This window comes from Pimephales promelas, chromosome 17 (genome assembly GCF_988280905.1).
Source record: "Pimephales promelas chromosome 17, fPimPro1.hap1.1, whole genome shotgun sequence".
Classification (NCBI taxonomy): Eukaryota; Metazoa; Chordata; class Actinopteri; order Cypriniformes; family Leuciscidae; genus Pimephales; species Pimephales promelas.
This window is the reverse complement of record NC_142785.1, coordinates 7,936,115-7,957,735: the sequence shown is the minus strand read 5'-3', so window position 1 is coordinate 7,957,735 and position 21,621 is coordinate 7,936,115. Positions and strand designations below refer to the sequence as shown.

The 21,621-nt window shown below is 36.8% G+C and overlaps 1 protein-coding gene across 1 annotated transcript; it reads right to left on the bottom strand.

The window, feature by feature from the left end:
* Positions 1-1,016: 1,016 nt before the first annotated feature.
* Positions 1,017-20,128, bottom strand: ccz1 (CCZ1 vacuolar protein trafficking and biogenesis associated). Its single transcript, XM_039688301.2, has 17 exons — positions 19,990-20,128; positions 19,103-19,178; positions 18,890-18,986; positions 18,508-18,605; positions 18,332-18,425; positions 18,112-18,192; positions 16,130-16,177; positions 15,953-16,036; positions 14,992-15,167; positions 11,555-11,636; positions 9,581-9,642; positions 8,205-8,316; positions 8,010-8,043; positions 7,781-7,898; positions 5,837-5,995; positions 1,696-1,823; positions 1,017-1,535 (listed from the first exon to the last, which is right to left on the bottom strand). Exons 2-17 carry the CDS (start codon positions 19,114-19,116, stop codon positions 1,480-1,482), a joined length of 1,443 nt encoding a protein of 480 aa, XP_039544235.2. The 5' UTR covers positions 19,117-19,178; positions 19,990-20,128; the 3' UTR covers positions 1,017-1,479.
* Between the last annotated feature and the right edge of the window lie 1,493 nt (positions 20,129-21,621).

The window sequence follows — 21,621 nt, the reverse complement described above, 5'->3', positions numbered from 1 at the left end:
GTCCTCAGTGTGAAAAGATGGATCTCAAATTCTTACATACGCCGCTGGAAAGGGCTCAAATATGTAAAATATGCTGGAAAACTAAAGTTTGCAGCACCTGAAGGATTTTTCTGGAGAATGTTGGACAATTTAACTGTTCAGGGTCAAATGAGCGACTCAAGAACAGCTGTCACAAAAAAAAATACAAAAAAATAAAATCGTGGACCATCTAAGAAGCAATGACTCATATTTACTGTCTATGATATTAATAAGAATCAAGGGTATATAAGAAATGCATTTATAAATCCAGCTGTTTTTTTTTTTCTTGTGGACTGCAAACATCTAAAATATATTATTCAGGACAGTACTAAATAAAAAGTAACGTGCATTTTGTATGACCCCTCTTATTTTGTCAAAATAATATATATATATATATATATATATTTGTAGTATATCTACTACAGAGAGTGTAGAAGAGTCACTCTGTGCATAATGTTTTTACTTTAATTCATCCACTGTCTAGGACATTTCAAAGGTGATTTTCTTTTGGCACTACTACAGACGATTAATCCATTACATTCCAAAAATAAATAAATAACTCACACGTTACATGTAGATCTGTCCGTTATTATTTAGATTGATTGTATTCAGAAGGGTAAGCCTCTGCTGAGGATAAAAGTCAAGGTGGCCTGACCATCTGTCGAGATATAATCATACATTCTGGTGGTTTGTATCATGCAATTATCTCATAATTCTTCCCAAGCCATACGGTTAATCATTTTTTTTTATCATATAACATTCCCTTTGCACGCTAACAACTTCTAAATCATAAAACTACTGGTTGTGAGACTAAATTATAAGTATGCAAATCATTATAAACCAAGATCAAGTACTTCTACCGCTTTAAAGGCTGAAATAATAATTAAATATAGAGAAAATCTGGACCAGATATGTTTCATGCAACCCATGTCTTAATCAGTATGAGGCAGTCAAGAGGCTTGGAATCTGTGAAGTATATTTGACCAAGAGAAGCAACCTACATTTAATGAAATTGTAAATTTATTTTTAAGTAATAGGTGTTAAACCATGGTGCTGATGACATTAAAAACAAGAGAAAAAACAAATCTCGACAGATTCATATTCTGAATTTCATCAGTGCGTATTTCACCCTCTAATTGTATCTGTAAGTGATAAAACAAATCTGAACAATGGGAATGAAACAAAAGAAAGGATAGCTGATGGATCCTTAAACATGACAATATGTACATACAAAACAAACAAATGAAAAGGAGGTAATTACAGTAAAATTCAGATTTTATAATTAATTACAAGCAACCACATTTCTGTATAGATTAAATAAAAATCTAAAAAATTGCATGATGTGAAAAATCTTTTTCTTTTTTTTACAATGCAATTATTGCATTACACTGATGCTGTCAGTAAAACCTGAACTGTTGACAGTTTTAGTGTAGTGAAGTAGTCCATGCCCATCATATCTCTTCAGTCCAAGAAAAAAATATTATTGAATTGTGTTGCACACAGCCTTTTCACTTCCTCTGTAACACAAATAGAAGCTTGGTAAGAGTTAAGCTCAAAAGAAAAGTTTTCATACCCACTTAACTTTTTAATAAACTATGATTAAATGTGAACTAGCAGATTTTAAACAATCTCACACCATTATATCACTTTATTGTTTGGTGAATAAACGTATCATACCATTCACTTCAATGAGGTTGGCATTCTTCTGGTTCAAAATGACATACAACTCTCTCTGATCAGACTTCTTTCCAACAACCCAGTAATCAGTCATCGCTTTAACAATGATTTCCTCGTCCTCATCCACCCTACAAAACAAGCACAAACACTGGGTTACATTCACTAACCGTACATACCACGATATCACAAATGTGTGGATAGAGTTATGAACATTTTCAAAAAAACAAATTGATAAATACTTTTGTACTAAATTCGTACTGAAACCACACACATGCAAAAATCAAATACTTTTGGTGTCCTTATAAATGTGTTAAAATACAAAAATCTTGAAAATAACTGAAAAAAGGCCAACGTTTTTTTTTTTTAAATTCTGTCATCATTTACTCAGCCACGTCAGTCCAAACTCAAAAAAGACTTTCGTTAATCTTAAAAATATATATTTTATTGAATCCCCACTGAAGATCAGAAAATCTTCGTAAACATTTGTATATTTAATGCAAATTAGCACCCTCAGGCACACTTGCACATTTAGATACTCCAAATTCATTAACATTACAACTGGGGAGCATGGCAAGTCTACTGTCCACATCATGTATGCGTTGAATCCACATGTAACAGTTGTGGGCCTGATCTGGGTCGACACTATGTTGCTTTCTGTGATAGTGAACAGTCAGCAGATTGTGTTATGTAAAATAAACCTCTTCGGGGTGATACAAGACCCCACTGCATAATTATCCCACTACTTGCCACACTACTACATAATTGAACATAAAATATTATGTCATTTTATTACCACAAGATGACTTGAGCAGTGTGTATATAGGTTGTAGTTGTGTGATAACAGACCACTAGATGGCGCGATCAAATAATCAGGGAGATGTGTATATAAAAGAAGAATGATGCACGGATGGTTATGCACCAAGCAAAGGACTGCTAGTGCCAGGTAAATGTTAAGCAGGTAATAAATCTACTTCATATATACACAAATATCAAAACGTGTCTAGTAGTACAACCAATCCATTATAATCAGTGATGCTTTCTGCTGGATGAAGCACGACACTACAAAGCCTGGACAGTAAACTGACGCCGTTCTTTTTCTGACATGCCCATCGCTCTGACACGAAGGACAAACTGATTTGCGACGTTTCGCTTTGTCACTTCCAGTAGACAGCCTTAAACTGTTGGCAGTCGCGCCCAGTGCAGTGAAGAGACAAGAAAATATGACAAGGCTTATCTCGTCTTCAGATTCACCAGAACAATGGGGTAATGAAGAGAAACCAGAGTGTGTTGCATGCCTCAAAATTTTAACTTCTGACAATATGAAATCAAAAAAGTTAAGATGCCATTTAAAGACTTAACATCACAAACACAAGCCTGTTGATGTTGACAAGTTGTAGTACTGTATCAATTACAATATTTTAAAGGGATACTCCACATTTTTTGGGAAATAGGCTCATTTTACCACTCCCCCAGAGTTAAACAGTTGGGTTTTAACGTTTTCTAATGTATTCAGACAATTTTCTGATATTTAAAAGAATATTAGTAACCAGACAGTTTCTGGTCTCATTGACTTCCATAGTATATTTTTTCCTACTATAGAAGTCAATGAGACCAGCAACTGTCTGGTTACTGATATTCTTCTACATATCAGAAAATCATCTGAATGGATTTGAAAATGGTAAAACTCAACTGTTTAAACGTACAGTATGCGATTTTTTGGCCACCAGGGGTCACACGTTTAAAATAATAACAAAAGACGTACTTTGATGACGTCGGGAAAGAGCGTGGGCTCACGGGAGTTGTTGTCGCTGTCAATGACAACCAGCTCAGCTCATGACATGACATCATCGTTTCACAAAATATACGGATATACGGCATCTCTCTGTAGATTTAGCTTGTCAAGAAGCTTTAAATGCAACGCCAATGTTTACCTGTGTTATGCTTCTTCTGTCCCAAACCCTTCTCGGGTCATATTTTTTGGGTACGTTTGAGCTTTAGCTAATGAGCTAGCAGCAGAACGTGCAGCCAAAGCGTAATCGTGGTCCATAACTATATTACAGACGAATATAAATATTACGCTCCTTCAATGAATGACCTATTTTAGAGCATTTTTCATATAGGGCACACCGGATTATAAAGCACATAAGATACTGCAGTCAAACGTTTGACTGGGTTTGCGTTATGCATCCACTATGTGCTAAAGGCTAAAGGGAATGTAGTGAGTGCGCGGCGCCGGAGGTGAGGCGTTTATTTAGTAAGCATGAGCGCGCTGATCCGGGCACGTACATTCGCATCCTGACTCATAATGAGTATTAATGTGCGGCAGCTCGCTAACAGCAACAGCTGGCTGATTTGAATGAGACGACACGGTTACTGTGAACGGGGAGCGCTTTATGCGCGAGCAGCACCGGGGACAGTGTGTCTGTTAAGAGTGAGCGCTCGTGAGCGGGCACGTGATTTACACACATAAAAATACGTACTACTTTTTTTTCTTCGTCATTTTCTTTGCTTTATTGGCGGTAATCCAGTGTTCCCCTTTGTGTTTGGCGGTTCCGCAAGGAAGTTAGAGAAAATAGAGGAGTCAAAGGTTATATGACGCCATAGACGGGCGACGAAGCGGAAATAAAGAAACGTCCCGTGTCTTCGAATTAAACTATAAATTTCTCCGTATTTGAAAGTTGGTGGAAACCGTCGGGATAACGTAAGTACACATCTAATAGAAATATATAACATAGATACAGTTATTTTTGCTATTTTTAAAGCAGAAAAATTACATATTGTGGCTTTAACTCTGGGGGAGAGGTAAAATGAGCCTATTTCCAAAAAAAGTGGAGTATCCCTTTAAATAAATCCTTCAGAATTTTGCAATCAAGGATGGTCATGTCAGAGTGTGTTTATGTGGGTGTATCTATATATCCAAGAATCCTAAAAAAAAGAAGTTTCCTGATAATAATCAAAAATGTTCCTTGAGCAGGCTGCAGCAAATCAGCGTATTAGAATGATTTCTGAAGGATCATGTGACGCTAAAGACTGGAGTAATGGTTATTTTCTGGTGAAACATTATTTTCATCAGTGTTCATTTTAGCCCCAATTTTAATTCACCTTCACTTGTGTGGAAATCGCAAAAAAATGCCCAAAATCAGAGGCAAAACAGTGTTCAATCACATGAGTGCCAATCCCATAGTGTGTGTATTATCAAATCTCAGAGAAAAGCTGATGCATTGCAGATGCCCGTGAGAGATTTAGTCCTGCAGTGTGAAATGTGTTTTGATCAGAGATGACATTGGCGATGACCTAATGCCAATGAAAGAACAAGACACAGGGTGAGGGAAAGTTCAGGAGGAGTCATAGATCTGCAACAGAACATCAGCAAGCATGGCTTCTGAAAGCAACCATGATCTCCTTCATATTCTTCTTTTTGTTCATTGCATATCAGTGCATAGACAACTTGATCGTAAGCTTTTTGCAGGCTATCATTTTAACAGGAAGAAATCCAGTCTCACGCAAGAACTCCAGTCGCACGCGTAGTGATCAAGTTATTTCCTATAACACTTCTCACATGTTAGGTTGTGAAACATAGACCAGACTGAGTAGTCACGATTTTTCCTATTGAAATGTTGTGAAAAGTGCAGATTGCCAATCCGTCGTGTAATGTACAACAGCACCTAAATGGTACCCCAGACAGTCGTGTAGTGTGAAGAACAGTGATCCCATAAAATGCAGTGTGTACCCAACATTATTCAAACATAAAATGACCTTAAAAGGTTAATTATTAAGTCATTAATTACTCACCACCATGCTGTACCAACCCCGTAAGACCTTTGTTCGTCTTAACACAAATTAAGATATTTTTGATTAAATTTGAGAGGTGGATCGAAACTTGATGGCCCAGAAAGTCATTGAAGAAAATGTTCAAATATTCCATGTGACGAGAATACTTTTTGTGCGAAAAAAACAAGCAAAAATATTCAAAAACAAACAAAAATAATCAAAAAATATCTTCATTTGTGTTCCGAAGATAAGCAAAGGTCTTACGGGGTTGGTACAGCATGGGGGTGAGTAATTAATGACTTAATTTTCATTTTTGGGTGAACTAACCCTTTAATACATACCTTTTAAATAAATCAATAGCACTGCTTACCGTGCAAAATCGCAGTTGATGTCTCCAAGGATTTTCATGAGGTCCGGATGGACAGAGGTGAGGGACACAGTGGCCGTCTTGCGCATGTGGATGGTGCTTTTCTCAGCCAAGTTCATGTGGTTGAAGTAGATGAATTTAAACTGAGGTTCCTTCTCTGGCCTGCAACAACAATTTTGAGAGAATTATTGTAGCTGAGCTACCGTGTTCCCTTCTAGTGCAAGAAAAAAAAGCAGTTGTGTGTCCTTAAAGTGTGATAAGTGGCATGTAAGTTGATATGAGGGATTGTACCACACAAAACAATACTCCGTGCCACGCAGGCCTCAGGTAAGATAAGGACACACTGTTCAGATATGATTAATGGATAAGCTCCGGTAACTGCTACTGGAAGAGAGATGATACAGTGGAATGCATGCGAGTGAAAGGTCCGTCTATATTTCTGAATGGTTACCCAGTCGTTTAAGATTGATGCATGTGCGAGCAGTGAAGCAGGACTCATTTGCAGAGACAGATCATAATACATATCAATAGTTTAAAAGAGCTGCAAGCAGTGGCGGTTCTACTCTGAATTACACCCAGGGCGAGACCCCCTTCGAGCGCCCCCCCACAAAAAACAAACAAAACAACAACAACCCAACAATAAAATCACATACCGTTCATTTGAAAAACACAGTTAATAGAATCCAGTTATTTTGCTAGTTTAATCTAACTTTAAAGAGAGGAAGTAACCATTAGCGCATTGGTTATTGCCTTAAATTATATGCATGGCACACTTTTAGTTATGGCTTGTTAAACAATATTTGTCACGAAATGGAGTTTTTAAAAGTAAAAGGGTCTGAGAGATACTTATTTAGTAACACAATTTATCTCTTAAATAATTTTGAACAGCTCTCATATTAAACACTATCCAAACTGTTATAGACCTAAAATAGCTTTTGTAGCCCTATGTCACTCTTAAAATGTTAGAATGTTAGAAAATAGAAAATTGTACTTTGCATATAGGCTACTGTAAAAAGACAAAGTTGATCATTATGTAAATTATTTTCATTTTTATGAATATAGTGACCAACATGATCACACACAAAAAGCCTAATACACAATCAATTCACCAAGTTAATAACATTAAAGATTTGTTTTAAAGGAGTGTCTTTTATCTTACCTAAACTTAAAAAAAGGTTAACACAAAAAGAGATTTTATAAAAATATATAGGCCTACCTCATATTTCAGCATTCAATCATCTCTATAAAAAGAATGAGTCAATAAAGATACATTCCTGACATTTATAATGCACAGAAGCTTATCTTTTATTATTAATAGTAAAATTCGGACCGATTTGCCCATGGCTGTCGTTGCTATACAACCATGCACTGGGCTCTCCACAATGAAAAACAAGTTTTAGTCGCTAATGTATTTCCACCACAGAAAAACGCTTGCTGAAGCTCTGCTAAAAGATTTTTTTATGGAGAAGAGAAAAAACACCCAAGTGTTTGGGTGCACGAGCACTCCCATACTGAAAAGTTTATGAGCGCGCCTCCCGCGAGCGCATAATGAGCGCGCTTCCCGTGCGCCTAATCGCCTATTTGAAATAACGACCTCGAGCGCGCAAAAGACGCGATACGTGAACTAATCAAGAAGAGACCCCTTGACATCGCTTCTGTGCACGGCACCTTCTCAGCAATTAGGGGCGCCATTGCCAATAATTGAATCGAAATGGTAAAAAAATAGAAAACCTTCGAGGCACAGAGGATTTTTTAACTGCTCGTGCCGCCCCCCATGTGACATGAAGAAATGCCGCCCCGGGCGACTGCCCGGTTCGCCCGTGCCTAGAACCGCTACTGGCTGCAAGCCATATTTTAAAACCACAAAGTGGAGATGAAATGTCTCCACTACCTGACAGATGTCACTGAAAAAGGTGAGTGTGTGTGGAGCTCTGGACTTGTACTGACCCTGATATCCTCCGGTTGACATTGTACTGCTCACATATGTCAGATGCCAGTAGGGTGAGATGGGGACCAACCAGGCTGTCTAGTTGCTCACAAAACTCACGACTCAAATCCACCGACGCTGTGGGCGCAGAGGAAAACAGAAAACAGTTAACATTTGCCTGATTTCCTAATAATATGAATTAACAAACAAGCACAAAAATGAGGTGAAATAGCTTAAAAAGACACTTACAATTTACCATGAAGCATACAGCTGCACTCATTGCCTAGATAAGAAATGACATTTATGTAAAATGTCAACTTGCTTTTTATTAATTCAGTGTTTGTGTCTGTTTGCCCAGGTGTTATAAATTAATATTAAAAATAATAATAGATTAATATGCATAAAGAATAACTGAGTTAAGTTTGACTTGAGCGTTTCTCTCACCTTGTAGACAATCAAATGTAGCTCCTCGTAACTGTCCTCTGTGTTCACAAATATCCTAGGAAATCGGAATTTTGCATCTGGATCTTTAAGATTTGCTGGTCCAGTTAAAAATCTGTTGTCATAACATAACATGTCAGTACAGTTTTGAACTTTTCACTTGTCATACAAATATTCACATGATCTCTTAAAGGAGTAGTTCACTTAAAAAAAAAAAAAACGTTAGCTGATCATTTACTCACCCCCATGTCACGGTCATCCAAGATATCCATGTCATTCTTTCTTCAGCCAAAAGGTTTTGATGAAAACAATCCAGGATTTTTCTCCATATAATGGACTTCAATGGGAACCAAACGGTTCAAGGTCCAAAAGACAGTTTCAGTGCAAACTGTTCAAAGGGCTTTAAACGTTTCCAGACGATGAATAAGGGTCTTATCAAGCGAAAAAATTGCTCATTTAAAAAAAAAAAACAAAGTTTAAGTTTTATAAGCTCAAATGGTCACCTTGCTCTGTTCTGTGATGCACGTTCGTGACTCTCCTGTTCGAACTCGTTGAACGAATTGACTCGGGAAAAGATTTGTTCATTTTGATGAACAGAACAGAGCAAGGTGACCATTTGAGCTTATAAAACTTAAACTTTGTTTTTTTTTTTTTAATGAGCAATTGTTTTGCTTGATAAGAAAATCCTGGAATGTTTTCATCAAAAACCTTAATTTCTTTTCAACTGAAGAAAGAAAGACATGAACATCTTGGATGACATGGTGGCGAGTAAATTATCAGTAAAAGTTTTTTTTAAAAGTGAACTACTCCTTTAAGAAGTCCACAATCCACAAATATCTCTTTCAAATGATGGATAATCTGCGATTGTCTCCAAGGCCTCTGAATACGAGCCAAGTTACACCTCTCAGTCCCTATACAGTTTTCTACCAGCAACACTGTCCTGCTAACTTCCAGGGGGTGGGACTGTTACTCATGACCCTCTAAAGAGTGCGTTCTCATTACCCACATTACACACTATACACACAACAACAATGAAACTCCGAAAATTATTCATCAGTCACTCCTTGACCGATCTCAGGAGAATAATCTATAAATCTTTTTGGTATCAGTCAAACACGACCTCATTGTTCAATCATCCACTTGTAGAACAATCAGATGGGCTTTTGTAAAGTCTGTTGGGCTCATTGTTCTCTCTTTGCTACCAAAGCAATTAAATTACCCTTTTGCAATCTGATATATGGCAGTGTTGGTTGATCTGTGTTGTCTTAGCGCTGCGCTTGGCTGCTTGTGTCCCCAAAGCATGGAGCCTAAGGACAGGCAGAAGGCCAAGAGCCTGCTGCTCCAGCCCTGAACTCAGGAGGAAATATTTGGATACTTGCCTCCCATAGTGCAACAGATTCCCAGCCACCTCTGGCCTGAGTGGAGAGTCTCTTCCTGCAAGCTGGCGAATGTTTACAAACACACACACACACACACACACACACACACACACACACACACACACGGATCATTCATTAACTTCTATAGATGGGCACGTGACTTTGGAGCACATTCCAAATATCATACATGGAATGATTACCACATGACTTGTATAACACTATATATATATATATATATATATATATATATATAACTTAGCTATTTTAGCATGGCAAAATAATTTCATACATAATGTTAGAAGCTTTACAACACTGTATACATACAGTGTAAAGACACAAAAGGTTATAATAATAGCCCAGAGACCAGAAACATCACAAGCTGAACTTGCTGTAATAAATGTTCAATTTAAATCTAAAATTAATTTTACAAATTCACAACTGTTCAAAAGTTTGAGGAAAGATTAAAAAAAGGTAACACTTCACTTGAAGGGGTGTGCATTAGATTGACATGACACATTCATAACCATGACATGACATGACTTGAATATGAAGTAGGGTTTATGTATGTTTGTGACAACTGTCATTAAGTGTCTTTCGCTCAGTTATGACATTTTGAATGCAAATATGACATTGTTTAAGATTTCTTTGTTATGACATCTTGACATAAGCTATAGCATCTACATAAACTCTTGACATAAACATGTAACATCATAACCTGTCAGTGTCTTTGTCATGACACCTTGACATAAAATTAAGTGAAACTGTCATGTTTGGCTTTGACATTGGCTGTCATGAGGCATTATAACTGTGTCATGAATATTTTTCGTGACCAACTACAGTGGTACTAATTGAATTTGTCATTAAAATGTTATAATGGCTTCATGACATGCAATGTCAAAACCAACCACCTGACAGTTTAATGTAATGTTAACCAATAAAGCGAGGTGCTTTCTTAAGTTTGATAATTAATCTGCTATGTCATGTTTATGACAGGTTGTGTTGTCTTAGTAATGTCAAGTTGTCATGACAAAGACACTGACAGGTTATGGTGTATTGGATTATGTGAAACGATGTCATATTAACATATTAAACACATATGTTGTCATAAACATGCATATAACTTCCTTCATATTCATAACATTTGTCATGTCATGATTATGAAGTTGTCATGTCAGACTTACCAAAAAAATAATAAATAATTATACAGCAGGGACATATTAAATTGAACAAAAGTTACAATAAAGACATTTAAATTGTTCCAAAAGATTTCAATTTTGAAATTTAGAATTTTTTTTAAATTTGAATTTTTTCTTTTCATCAAGAATCCTGTTTCTTGAGCACCATATCAGCAAATAAACAGTGACTTCCGAAGGATCACGCGATAACAGGAATAAATTACATTTTTAAAAATATTTAAATATAAAATTATAATAATATAAAATTAATTAATATAATATTTCACAGCATTACAGTTTTAAATAAATGAAGGCTTGGTGAGCAGGCTTGTGCAAAATTCAGAATTTCAGGATTGGCCTCCATTCAATTCATGAATTGGAATTTGAATTGAATTAATTCAATTCAAATTCTAGAATTGAATTGGAATTTAGTAGTCATTCTCAATTCAATTCTGAATTGTGCACAAGCCTGTTGGTGAGCATAACAGACTTCAAGCATAAAAGAAGTTGAGCCTAAACTTTTGAACAGTAGTGTACCACAATTAACACATGATATTCGCAAATAAAATTACTTGATAAAAAGACAGAAAATGGATTAAAATTCTTTAAAAAGTTATTATATAATCAATGTAATGGGGTCGATTTAGTTTTAACACACTGAAAAGGGCCCTTAGCGTCTACTGTACAAACAGTTTTAGACTTGTAGTGTAAAAAGGGAAAATGATTATGACCTTTCTATCAGAGCTTATTTTTCTAGGGCTCACAAATGTTTGATGTACTGATGCTCAATCTGTCTCACCTCAGGTTCAGTATGCCGCGGGAACAGTGAGGTCGTCAGGTATTTATAAAGAATCCTCATGTCATCCTGCTCTAGACCACTCCTACAAAATACAGCACAGCTAAAACTCAGACAAACATGCTCATTCAAACTAAAGAAATAATGTTAATTCTGTTTAACTGACTTGTCATGCGTCTTACAAGACTTCGTAGCCAGTAATAATGTTATCAATGAGATGCTTTCATTTAAACGGACAACCAACAAACATAATGAGACAAAACAACATTTAACAGGCATAAAGACAGGCGCTTCTGCGAAAGCAGATTTTGAAAAAAAGATATGAAAGTCATGATGTGAATTTAACAAAGAGGATTAAAAGTCATATTTTAAGTCTATCTGGGTCCCTGTGCCAGACAGTTTGTGATTAAGAAGATTTGGCTGTCCCTGCCAGACTTCATGTCCTCTATGGCACTCAGTTATTTAAGCTAAACCCTCTTTCGTGTCACGCATTTGCAGTAGGAGTGATGTTTAGAAAGGTTTCAGGGAAAATTCTTTAGAAATATTAATTCAACACATCAGTTTTTCATTTCAACCAACCTGTAATTAAATGATAATTATTTTTTAAATGTAAAGGAATAGTCCACCTAAATGTTAAAAATGTGTGATTTGAAAATACATAGACATATTCAAACATGGCTCTTTTTGTCATTTTTAGAGTTTGACAGCCCTTTATCATGATTCACATTCAATTTATGGAAAAGAGCTGCGAAAAAACATTTCCTCTTTTGTATTCCACAGAAGCAATAAAGTCATACAGGTTTGGAACGACATAAGAGTGGTTAAAAGTAGTGCTGTCAAACAATTAAAATATTTAATCGCGATTAATCGCATTAATGTCATAGTTAACTCGCGATTAATCGCACATTTTTATCTATTCTAAATGTATTTTGATTTCTTTTTGTTACATTATTTTTTTCTCATTTTAATGCTCTTATCAACATGGGAAAGTGGATTGGCTTGTTTAGTGCAAATGTTTTTATTATTATTGAAAATAACATTGGAATAGTGTTCAATTTCATACTAACATATACAAATAATCTCTCACACAATGTAACACTGTCTATCAATAAAAGAGTGAAAGAAATACTGACGAGGTCCTGGTATTGGCGAGGGGGTGGAGAATTCGAATCATCTGTGTGTGTGTGTGTGTGTGTGTGTTTGCTTGTCCATCATCAAGTGGTGTTTCGGACATGCTGCGATGATGATAGCTCAGTTCACAACGACAAAACACACAGATCACTTGGTCTTGTTAATGGGACAATGTGTCAACATTTCAGTGGCTTGCGCTGCGCGAGGACGTTTTGTTGCTTCTTCGACCAAAGCACAAGCGGATCTAGCTAGACCGTAAACAAAACAACAGGCACGCCGCAAACACACGTTTCGGCTTGCGAGCCGGCTTTGAGTGGAGTGTGAGACGCCGAAATGGATCAGGACGCATGCCGTCCTGTTGCAAAAGCATGTGAAAAAAACTACAAAATTTGCTAAGACAGAAAGACCGTTAATCGCGCGATAAAAAAATGCTGTTAAAATGGGTTTGAGTTAACGCCGTTAATAACGCGTTAAACTGACAGCCCTAATTAAAAGATTTCAGAAGTTTCATTTTTTTGTGAAATATCCCTTTAAAATGCCCCTATTATGCTATTTTAAAGGTCTCCAATAACATATTTCCATCAAATCTTTAATTTTTTATCATATACATAAGAGCATCACTGAATTTCTCAAAGAAATTAAATGGTTAATTCGAAGATTCTGTCTCTCTAAACCTCACCTTTCCGAGAGCCCACTATACTCTGGTTGGTCAATCTGTTGTGATTGGTTTACTGCTTAAAAACATTTTAAGCCCGGAGCACACCAAGCCGACGGTCGGCCATCGGGCAGTTTTTGCGCGTCGGCCTACTAAGATTCCTCGGTGTGTTCCGCACGGTTCCGTGACGTCGGCTGAAATGAGTCCTCGTCGGCTTTGTTTTGCCCGATTCGACATTTTGAATCGGCGCCGGGCCGTCGGGGAAAGAGAGAACTCTGATTGGCTGTTCAGCTTAGTGAAAGAGTCAGTGCACAAGAATAAAAGCAAAACAGCAAGCAAATAAGTCAAAATGGTAAAGTTAGAAGGCTGTTCTCATGTTACGTCATGTTACTTGGGAGTGTTCCTTGGCGAATATTTCAATATTAAAGGGATACTCCACCGGGTTTTCATATTAAACTATGTTATTCCCTTAATTAAGACGAGCTGATGCATACCTCTCTCGTCTCAGTGCGTGCACTCTGTCGCTCTGTATTGCCGCAAAACTATGTTAGCACTTAGCTTAGCCCAGTGCATTAAATATGGGCCAAAAAGAGAAGCGACCAAACACTTCCTCGTTTTCCCTATTTAAACACAGTTACTCGATTAGTGTAACTCGACCTAGGCTGGTGACACAAAATAAAACGTTGTGTTTTTCTAAGCGTTTAAAATTGATGACTATATTGTATGGCGGAATACCATAAAAAGTGCTTTAGAGCGCTTCAACTTGGCGCAATAATACCTTCACTCGTGAAAAGTCCTCTTACCGGCTCCCGCTTCCTCGCTCTCCCACTCCCTCTCATTTCCGTCAATGCGGCCAACGTGACATGCGACAAACCGGGAGATGGTAAGAGGACTTTTCACGAGTGAAGGTATTATTGCGCCAAGTTGAAGTGCTCTAAAGCACTTTTTATGGTATTCCGCCATACAATATAGTCATCAATTTTAAACGCTTAGAAAAACACAACGTTTTATTTTGTGTCACCAGCCTAGGTCGAGTTACACTAATCGAGTAACTGTGTTTAAATAGGGAAAACGAGGAAGTGTTTGGTCGCTTCTCTTTTTGGCCCATATTTAATGCACTGGGCTAAGCTAAGTGCTAACATAGTTTTGCGGCAATACAGAGCGATATAGTGCACGCAATGAGACGAGAGAGGTATGCATCAGCTCGTCTTAGTTAAGGGGATAACATGGTTTAATATGAAAACCCGGTGGAGTATCCCTTTAACATGAGCGGAGTGGAATAAAGAAAGCGTTTTGCAGGATTGATATTCAAAACGGTAAGCACACGCTGCTTTGTTTACGGTATGTGTATCTGCAACCGGCAGTGTCGGTTTTCCTTTTTGAATGACGAATATAGACTAATATATCTGCAGAAATAGATAGTTGGCTCATTACACACAGGCGCAGAACGCACATTCTAGCTGACAGTTGCCTGTAGTTCTCTCAGTGTGTTCAAGTGCAGCTTTTTACCCCGACAACACAGTCGGCTTTCATCAGCGCTAGTTCGTCGGCGTCGGCTTGGTGTGTTCCGGGCTTACTATTCACAAACCATGAAAGGTAATATTTGAAAAAGCACTTAAAAACAACTGTGAGAAGTGTATAGATTGACATTCACCAGATCAGCTGATCGTTGTAGAGGAAGGCCGTGTATTTGACCAGACTCAGGCTCTCTTCTACTCTATTGACAAAAGATTGGATCTTCAGGTAGGTCATCTTGTCCAGAGGGAAAAAGCTGATTCCCCCAAACACATCCAGCAAGTCACATGACTGGAGATGAAGCGTCTGCAGGTACTAAGAAAGAGAAGACAACCACAACTTAATTACTTTGTAACATACAAGTACAGAATCACCAGATAAAAGAAAAAAAAAGGAATACAGTGTAGATAAGTACAGAACAGTATCGGGTCTGAATTTCTGCTTCTCAAGAAATCCCAGAAGATACTGTACAACAACACTATGACCGCAAACATGGATGAAATTACCAAAGCGTCCCTGATAAGGCTGAGGTAATGTAATTTGACAACATGACGTGCTGAGATGCAGCCCCGGTGTGACTTTGCACAGCAGTCAGTGACATTTAACCTAAGGCACAAATTGCACTTTCACTGAGAGCTTCAGGGCACTGGGAGGGGTGACGCGGAGGGTTTCCCTTGACCGAAGCTGAATTATTTAGACAGGTGAGTAAGCATGATGCCCTCAGCAAGGAAATCTGAACCGAAGAACCAATAAGACAAACATGGACAAATGAGATCATTGGGCCTCCTGTTCATATATATTATATGCCTCACATCGTCTATGCAAATACATGCTGAATTTGACACCAGAAATCTTTACTTATCTGCAGGAATAAAAGTGAAAATTTTCAAAAGTCAAATGATCAGTGATGTCCTTGAGAAGTCTGACAAACAAGCTCACATGGCAGGACAGCAGTATGACTATAACTTGAATATTTAAAACTTAAAATTGATGGTTGTCCCTTTTAAAACACATGCATGCACAACACACACAAAATGTATACACTGTCTAACCTTTATCTGATTGAAGGATTGATTTCTCTTAATTGATACTTTATTTACCCTGTAAAAGAACTTTTCAAGCTTTTGGGTCAGCAGTTCCACTCCACCAGCCTCAAACGCCCTGCTGAATGTGCCATTGAAGAGCTAAAGATCAACAATAAAATAGCTGTTAGAAACATCAGCTGTTTCCTTTAAAGAGAAAGCAATATAAATAATAATAGATTAAACAGAGTTTACCTTATACATGCTGTAGCACTGTTGTAATACAGACCCATAAACTGAATCCTAGAAAACAAAGAGGGGAAAAACTCAGTCTACACTACAACAAAGTCTATAATGACAACCAAAAGTTTAGTTATTAACATTAGGGCTGTCAAACGATTAATCGTGATTAATCACAGCCAAAATTATATAATTTTGGCTGTGATTAATCACGATTAATCGTTTGACAGCCCTAATGTTAATAACTAAACTTTTGGTTGTCATTATAGACTTTGTTTTATATATAAATTATATATAAATAAATACACACACATGCATGTGTTTTTAAGAAAAAAATATTTTTATATATAAAATATTTATATATAATATAAATTATATATAAATCTATATACAGTAAATACATGAAATTTTTTCTTAAATATACTGTATACAAGCATGCAAGTGTATTTATATATATAAAATAATTATACACGGTGCACCCATACATTGTGTAAACACAAACTTTTATTTTGAATGCGATTAATCGCGATTAATCATTTGACAGCCCTAATTAACATATACTAAAATAATTTACTATAGATATTAAGATTAAAAGAAACCTCTTATACTCACCAATGCTTCATTTATTTGATTAATAATACAGTAAACGTTTAGAGGGTATGCGCGTGACGCCACCGTCGGCCGGAGTGCCTGCAGTTACTCACAGTGAGTGGCAAAAAGACTGAGCGGCTGTATTTGTTTTCAGCGTGAATGCCGCGAAAAACAAACACAACACATATGAAGTGGGAAAGAGCTTTACGTTTGACTGTACAACTAGATTTGACAAAAAAAATCAGAGACTGCTGTAGAAAGAGGAGCAAATGGATCACTGCAATTCACAGAAACAACTGGACTCCAGTCAGCAAAAGGATTTGCTGTTATCATTTTGTGTCAATATGCTGAATTCAGTTGTAAAACCATGCCCATATATTTTGTATTGTTATATATATTAACAACTCATCAATTAAATATTTATTATTGCATACATTCTGCATTATTGGATGTTTTTTCAATAAACACTGACCAAAAAAAAAACTATAAAGTTTTAGGGCTGGATGATATGATGATAAATAGGCTATATATAACACTAATGACCGGATTTAGACCTACCTATATTGTATTTATATAAAGCGTTAACAGGCAAATTTGCATTATGTTAAGGTCTATATTGCTCTTATTTCCCCGGTGTCGAAATCAGGCAAACATAAATGTCAGGCAACACGATTCCTGTCTGCATGTCAATTTCCATGGATCCCTGGATCTTTAGTAAGTTGTAAGGAACACTATATTGAGTCCAACATTTAGTTTAAATTGATAAAATTGTTCATTTTAGTCGCATTTTCGCAAATTCCCCTATTAAATCCAGTCACGCAGCAGATCTTTTGCCACTCAGTCAGGCTGAGGGGTGTTGTTCCGGCGAGAAAGTGACGTCAATGCATTCCCTCTATATAATACTTTGACAGTAATTTATGTGATTACTAAGCTGAATTTTCAACAGCTATTCTTTCTAATATGCTTATTTGATACTCAAGTGACTTATCGGATTGTGCTGATTAAAATATTTGTGGAATTTTTTTTTTTTTTATTAATAGAAAAATCAAACAGCATTTGCAATAGAATTTTTCAGCATTTGCAATAGATCTTTAGAATGTAAAGTTCTTTATTGTCACTTTTGATCAGCTTTAACCTTGCTGAATATTAATTGTATTGACCGCAACCTGAACATTAATCTTTTTCTGAATCAAGGGTGTAAAAAAATGAGACAGACAGACAGACGGATAGATGGATAGATATAGACAGATAGATATCTATGGGTGGGTGGGTGGATGGATGGATGGATGGATGGATGGATAGAAAGAATGTCATTGCACTGTAAAACAAAATTTACTTTTGGTATTAAAAGTAACCTAACCTAAGATGGATAGATAGATACAACTAACATTCCACATATTACTTACAATAATCTCTTCCTCTTGGTATTCAACAGTGGGTGGTTTACCATCTTTGTTCGGTTTTTCAACCATTGGATTCCGTACAACCTTGAAAGAGGAAATCAAAAAGTCCTTAATACACACTTCAGCTCCACTGTGTTAGGCAAGTTTGATTTCATTCCCAGTCTTATTTTTTTGGCCTTTAAATAGAAACTAAATCTCTAAAAAACATCACTGATTGATGTACCATGACCATCCAGTAATTTTCCTCCGGCTCATGGAAAAACTGTCTGTTCTTCTGAGTGTGGAGGGATTTGGCTGGTTTGGTTGGACAGAAGGTTCTGTGAATAACAAAATCTCTGTCATTCACATTTGATAAAAGTTGTTCAGCACTCTTCATGCCATCATTAATAAAGCGCTAACCTTGTGAACTGAACGATGGCCTCACAGAGTCCAACATTGCGAATCTTTTCGTTTTTCTCTATTTCAATGGGGTGGTAAAACAAGATTTTCTTTTCCTCCTACAAAGCACAATAACATATCTATAAACATATGATTAACACGTAATAACCAAAACATGAATTCAACCTGCATTTGTTTACTTTTCAGATTACTACCAAGCCCAAATACATTTCGGAAATATTTCACACATTTGCTGTGGTCAATTTTAATGATCTGGTTTGGTGTGTGTAATTGATTTAAACATTTAAAAGGATTTAAATTGTTACACTGAACTGAGAACATTTCTATGGCTTAACACTATGCAAAACAGTTATGCAAAAACAATATTGTTTAGACTAGTTACCTCCCCCTCACGTGGTCCAAACTTAGGGTTATAGATGAAAAAACTGAGCAAAGATGGTGTGTACTGTTTCTCTTGCATTCCAGATGCCATTCTTGGGCTTATGAGATTATGATGTAAGGCAGGAATAGAAAGCAGATAATTAACACACAATGTAACACAACATTTAAACAATTCATATTTAAAATCTAATGATAGCATAATTAATGAAAATACCTGATCATCAGCATTAGTGTGGTCTGAGTCTACGGTTCCCTCTTTTTTCAATGACTTTGGAGTGCATGCCTTTGACCTGTAAACAAAATAAAACGGTCATCCACGTTTTTAAAGGAGCATATAATATATATGGACAATGTGTGTTCATGGCAGTACTTTATGTAATATTTACATGTACCTTAGAGCTTTTGGACCAGAGTTCAGATTTTAATTTAATTGTTTAAACTATGTAGTTTAATTATATAGTTTAAGATTATTTTGAAAAGCTAATAAACTGTACTGCCTTTTTTTTTCTTTACTAGCTACTTATAAAATAAACTGCTGCTGACAAGAAAGTTAGTTGCTTCTTAGACTAGTGAACAAGAGAACCAGACAATTACATATATGAACAATACTGTTAGAAACATGGCAATAGATAAATAAATAAACATAAACAGAAACCAAAAGCGTCGCACTTTCCATGGAGAGAGTGACGAAGATAAGACAAATTAATCTATTACTTACATAATATTTGTAGACCACGTTACTCTTTACATGTACCTCGGACCAAAGTTAATTTAATTTACTTGTATTTAATTATGTAATTCACTTAGTTTAAAATTGTTTGTAAAGCGAATAAACTGCCTTTTGCTTCTACTTTTCAAATAAACTGCTGCTGACAAGGAAGTTAGTTGCTAGCAACACGAATTCCATAACGGGGACAAACAAACAAAAAATAAACCAAAAATAATCTAATTTGCTTTTTCTTCATCATCTATTTTCCTTGAAGAGAGTGACGGTGGTCAGACAAATTAGCCCATTATTTACAAGCTAGCTTCGTCATTTAAAATCCGACTGTTTCAAAAACGACAACGATCTCAAATGGTGTTCAGTCAATTAATGCTTACCTTTTACAGCATGACAATTGAAACAAAGTGATTCATTTGCTATCTCATTGGGGAAAACAGAGCAGAGATCAATGCAAAAGATGTACTTCCTGCTCTTGACAGTCGCATGTGTGTTACAGTTGGATCCGCTCGAGTAGATTTCATCCGCTCTACAAACATAGTTCCGCCTAACTATTAGTCCTGTCCTGTAACTCGGTAGGCTATACACACCATTACGTTTTGAATATTATACATACCTACTTATGAAAAGTATTATAAAATCATTCAGACTCTATTAATGCCATTGTCCTGTCATAGGCATGTTCCTATTTTGAGTTTCTTTAGCCTGTTAACAGTATGACACAATAAAATTAAGGAAAGCATTATATTACAGTCTCAGACAAATATTTTGTGCGCCTGTTAACAGTATGACACAATAAAATTAAGGAAAGCATTATATTACAGTCTCAGACAAATATTTTGTGCGCCATATGTTTCAGTTTGCTTGAAAGTGCCTTGATGTCACTTCCAGTTTTTTTTTTAGTTTTTTTTTATGATTGCTTAAAGCCACACTGTGGAACTCTTCAACCTTTACAGTATATTACCAAAACCAATTGAGATGGTACTTTGACTTACAGTAGGTTGAATGACATGTCTACCGTAGCCTGAAGTAGTCTGTATTGCTTTTACTAGCACTTTGTAACTTCGGGTTTCGGGTAGTACTAGCACTTTGTAACTTCGGGTTTCGGGTAAGAACCCAAGCACAAAAAGAACTATGAAATTCGACTGCTTTACGGCATACGGCACTTCCCCTACCACCCACAACTTCCTCAGATTCTGACGTTAGTGCTCAACTCGCATTTGATTGCCGTCTGTATGTTTTCGTCATGGCCGAACAACAGCTACAAGGAAGAAGGCAACGGTTTTATCAGAGGAAACCAAACAAAGTAAAAGCCAGGACGAGGATTAACATTGGTCCAGCTTTCACTTCGCTTGCTGGCGTGAGCTTACGGAGGAGGAAGAGTGCTCGACCGATGCATGCGGACGCTTGCCTGCACACAAATGTCGTTTCCAAGGTAACCCAGATAAATTCATATAAGCAGTGTAGTATTTTCTGGTATTCCGGCCACAGCCGATGGTGTTATGAGTGTAATAAAATGCCCACAGCCCAGTGTTCATTTCTACACATAAACACAGCCCGCCTCAGTACAGGACTCGCACAAATAAAATTGATTAATGTCAAATGTAACGTTACATTAAATGTAGTGAACGTGCCCATAGTAGCACCCACAAACACTAACGTTACACACTACATGTCTAACGGTTTCTGTAAAAATAAAATAAACCAACACCCATATACTGTACACTCAGCTCAGGCCTACTGTGTTTTCATTGCAGTGAATGTGCCCACTGTCCCGCGCCCACATTCACTCACAGACATGATAAGCCCCACGAGGGGCGCGGCAAGTCCTCAAACACTGCAAGCACACACAATCTAAAGACACGGGAGGCTGACCGGTTGGCTGTTTGTTGACTATTTATTTTGCGAGAGTGCTACGGAGCTTGTGGCCTCTAGAGACGCTAGACGTGAAAGTTACAGGTCAAGCGCCCCTAGTGGCCAAAAGTTCCACAGTGTGGCTTTAAGCAGAATTT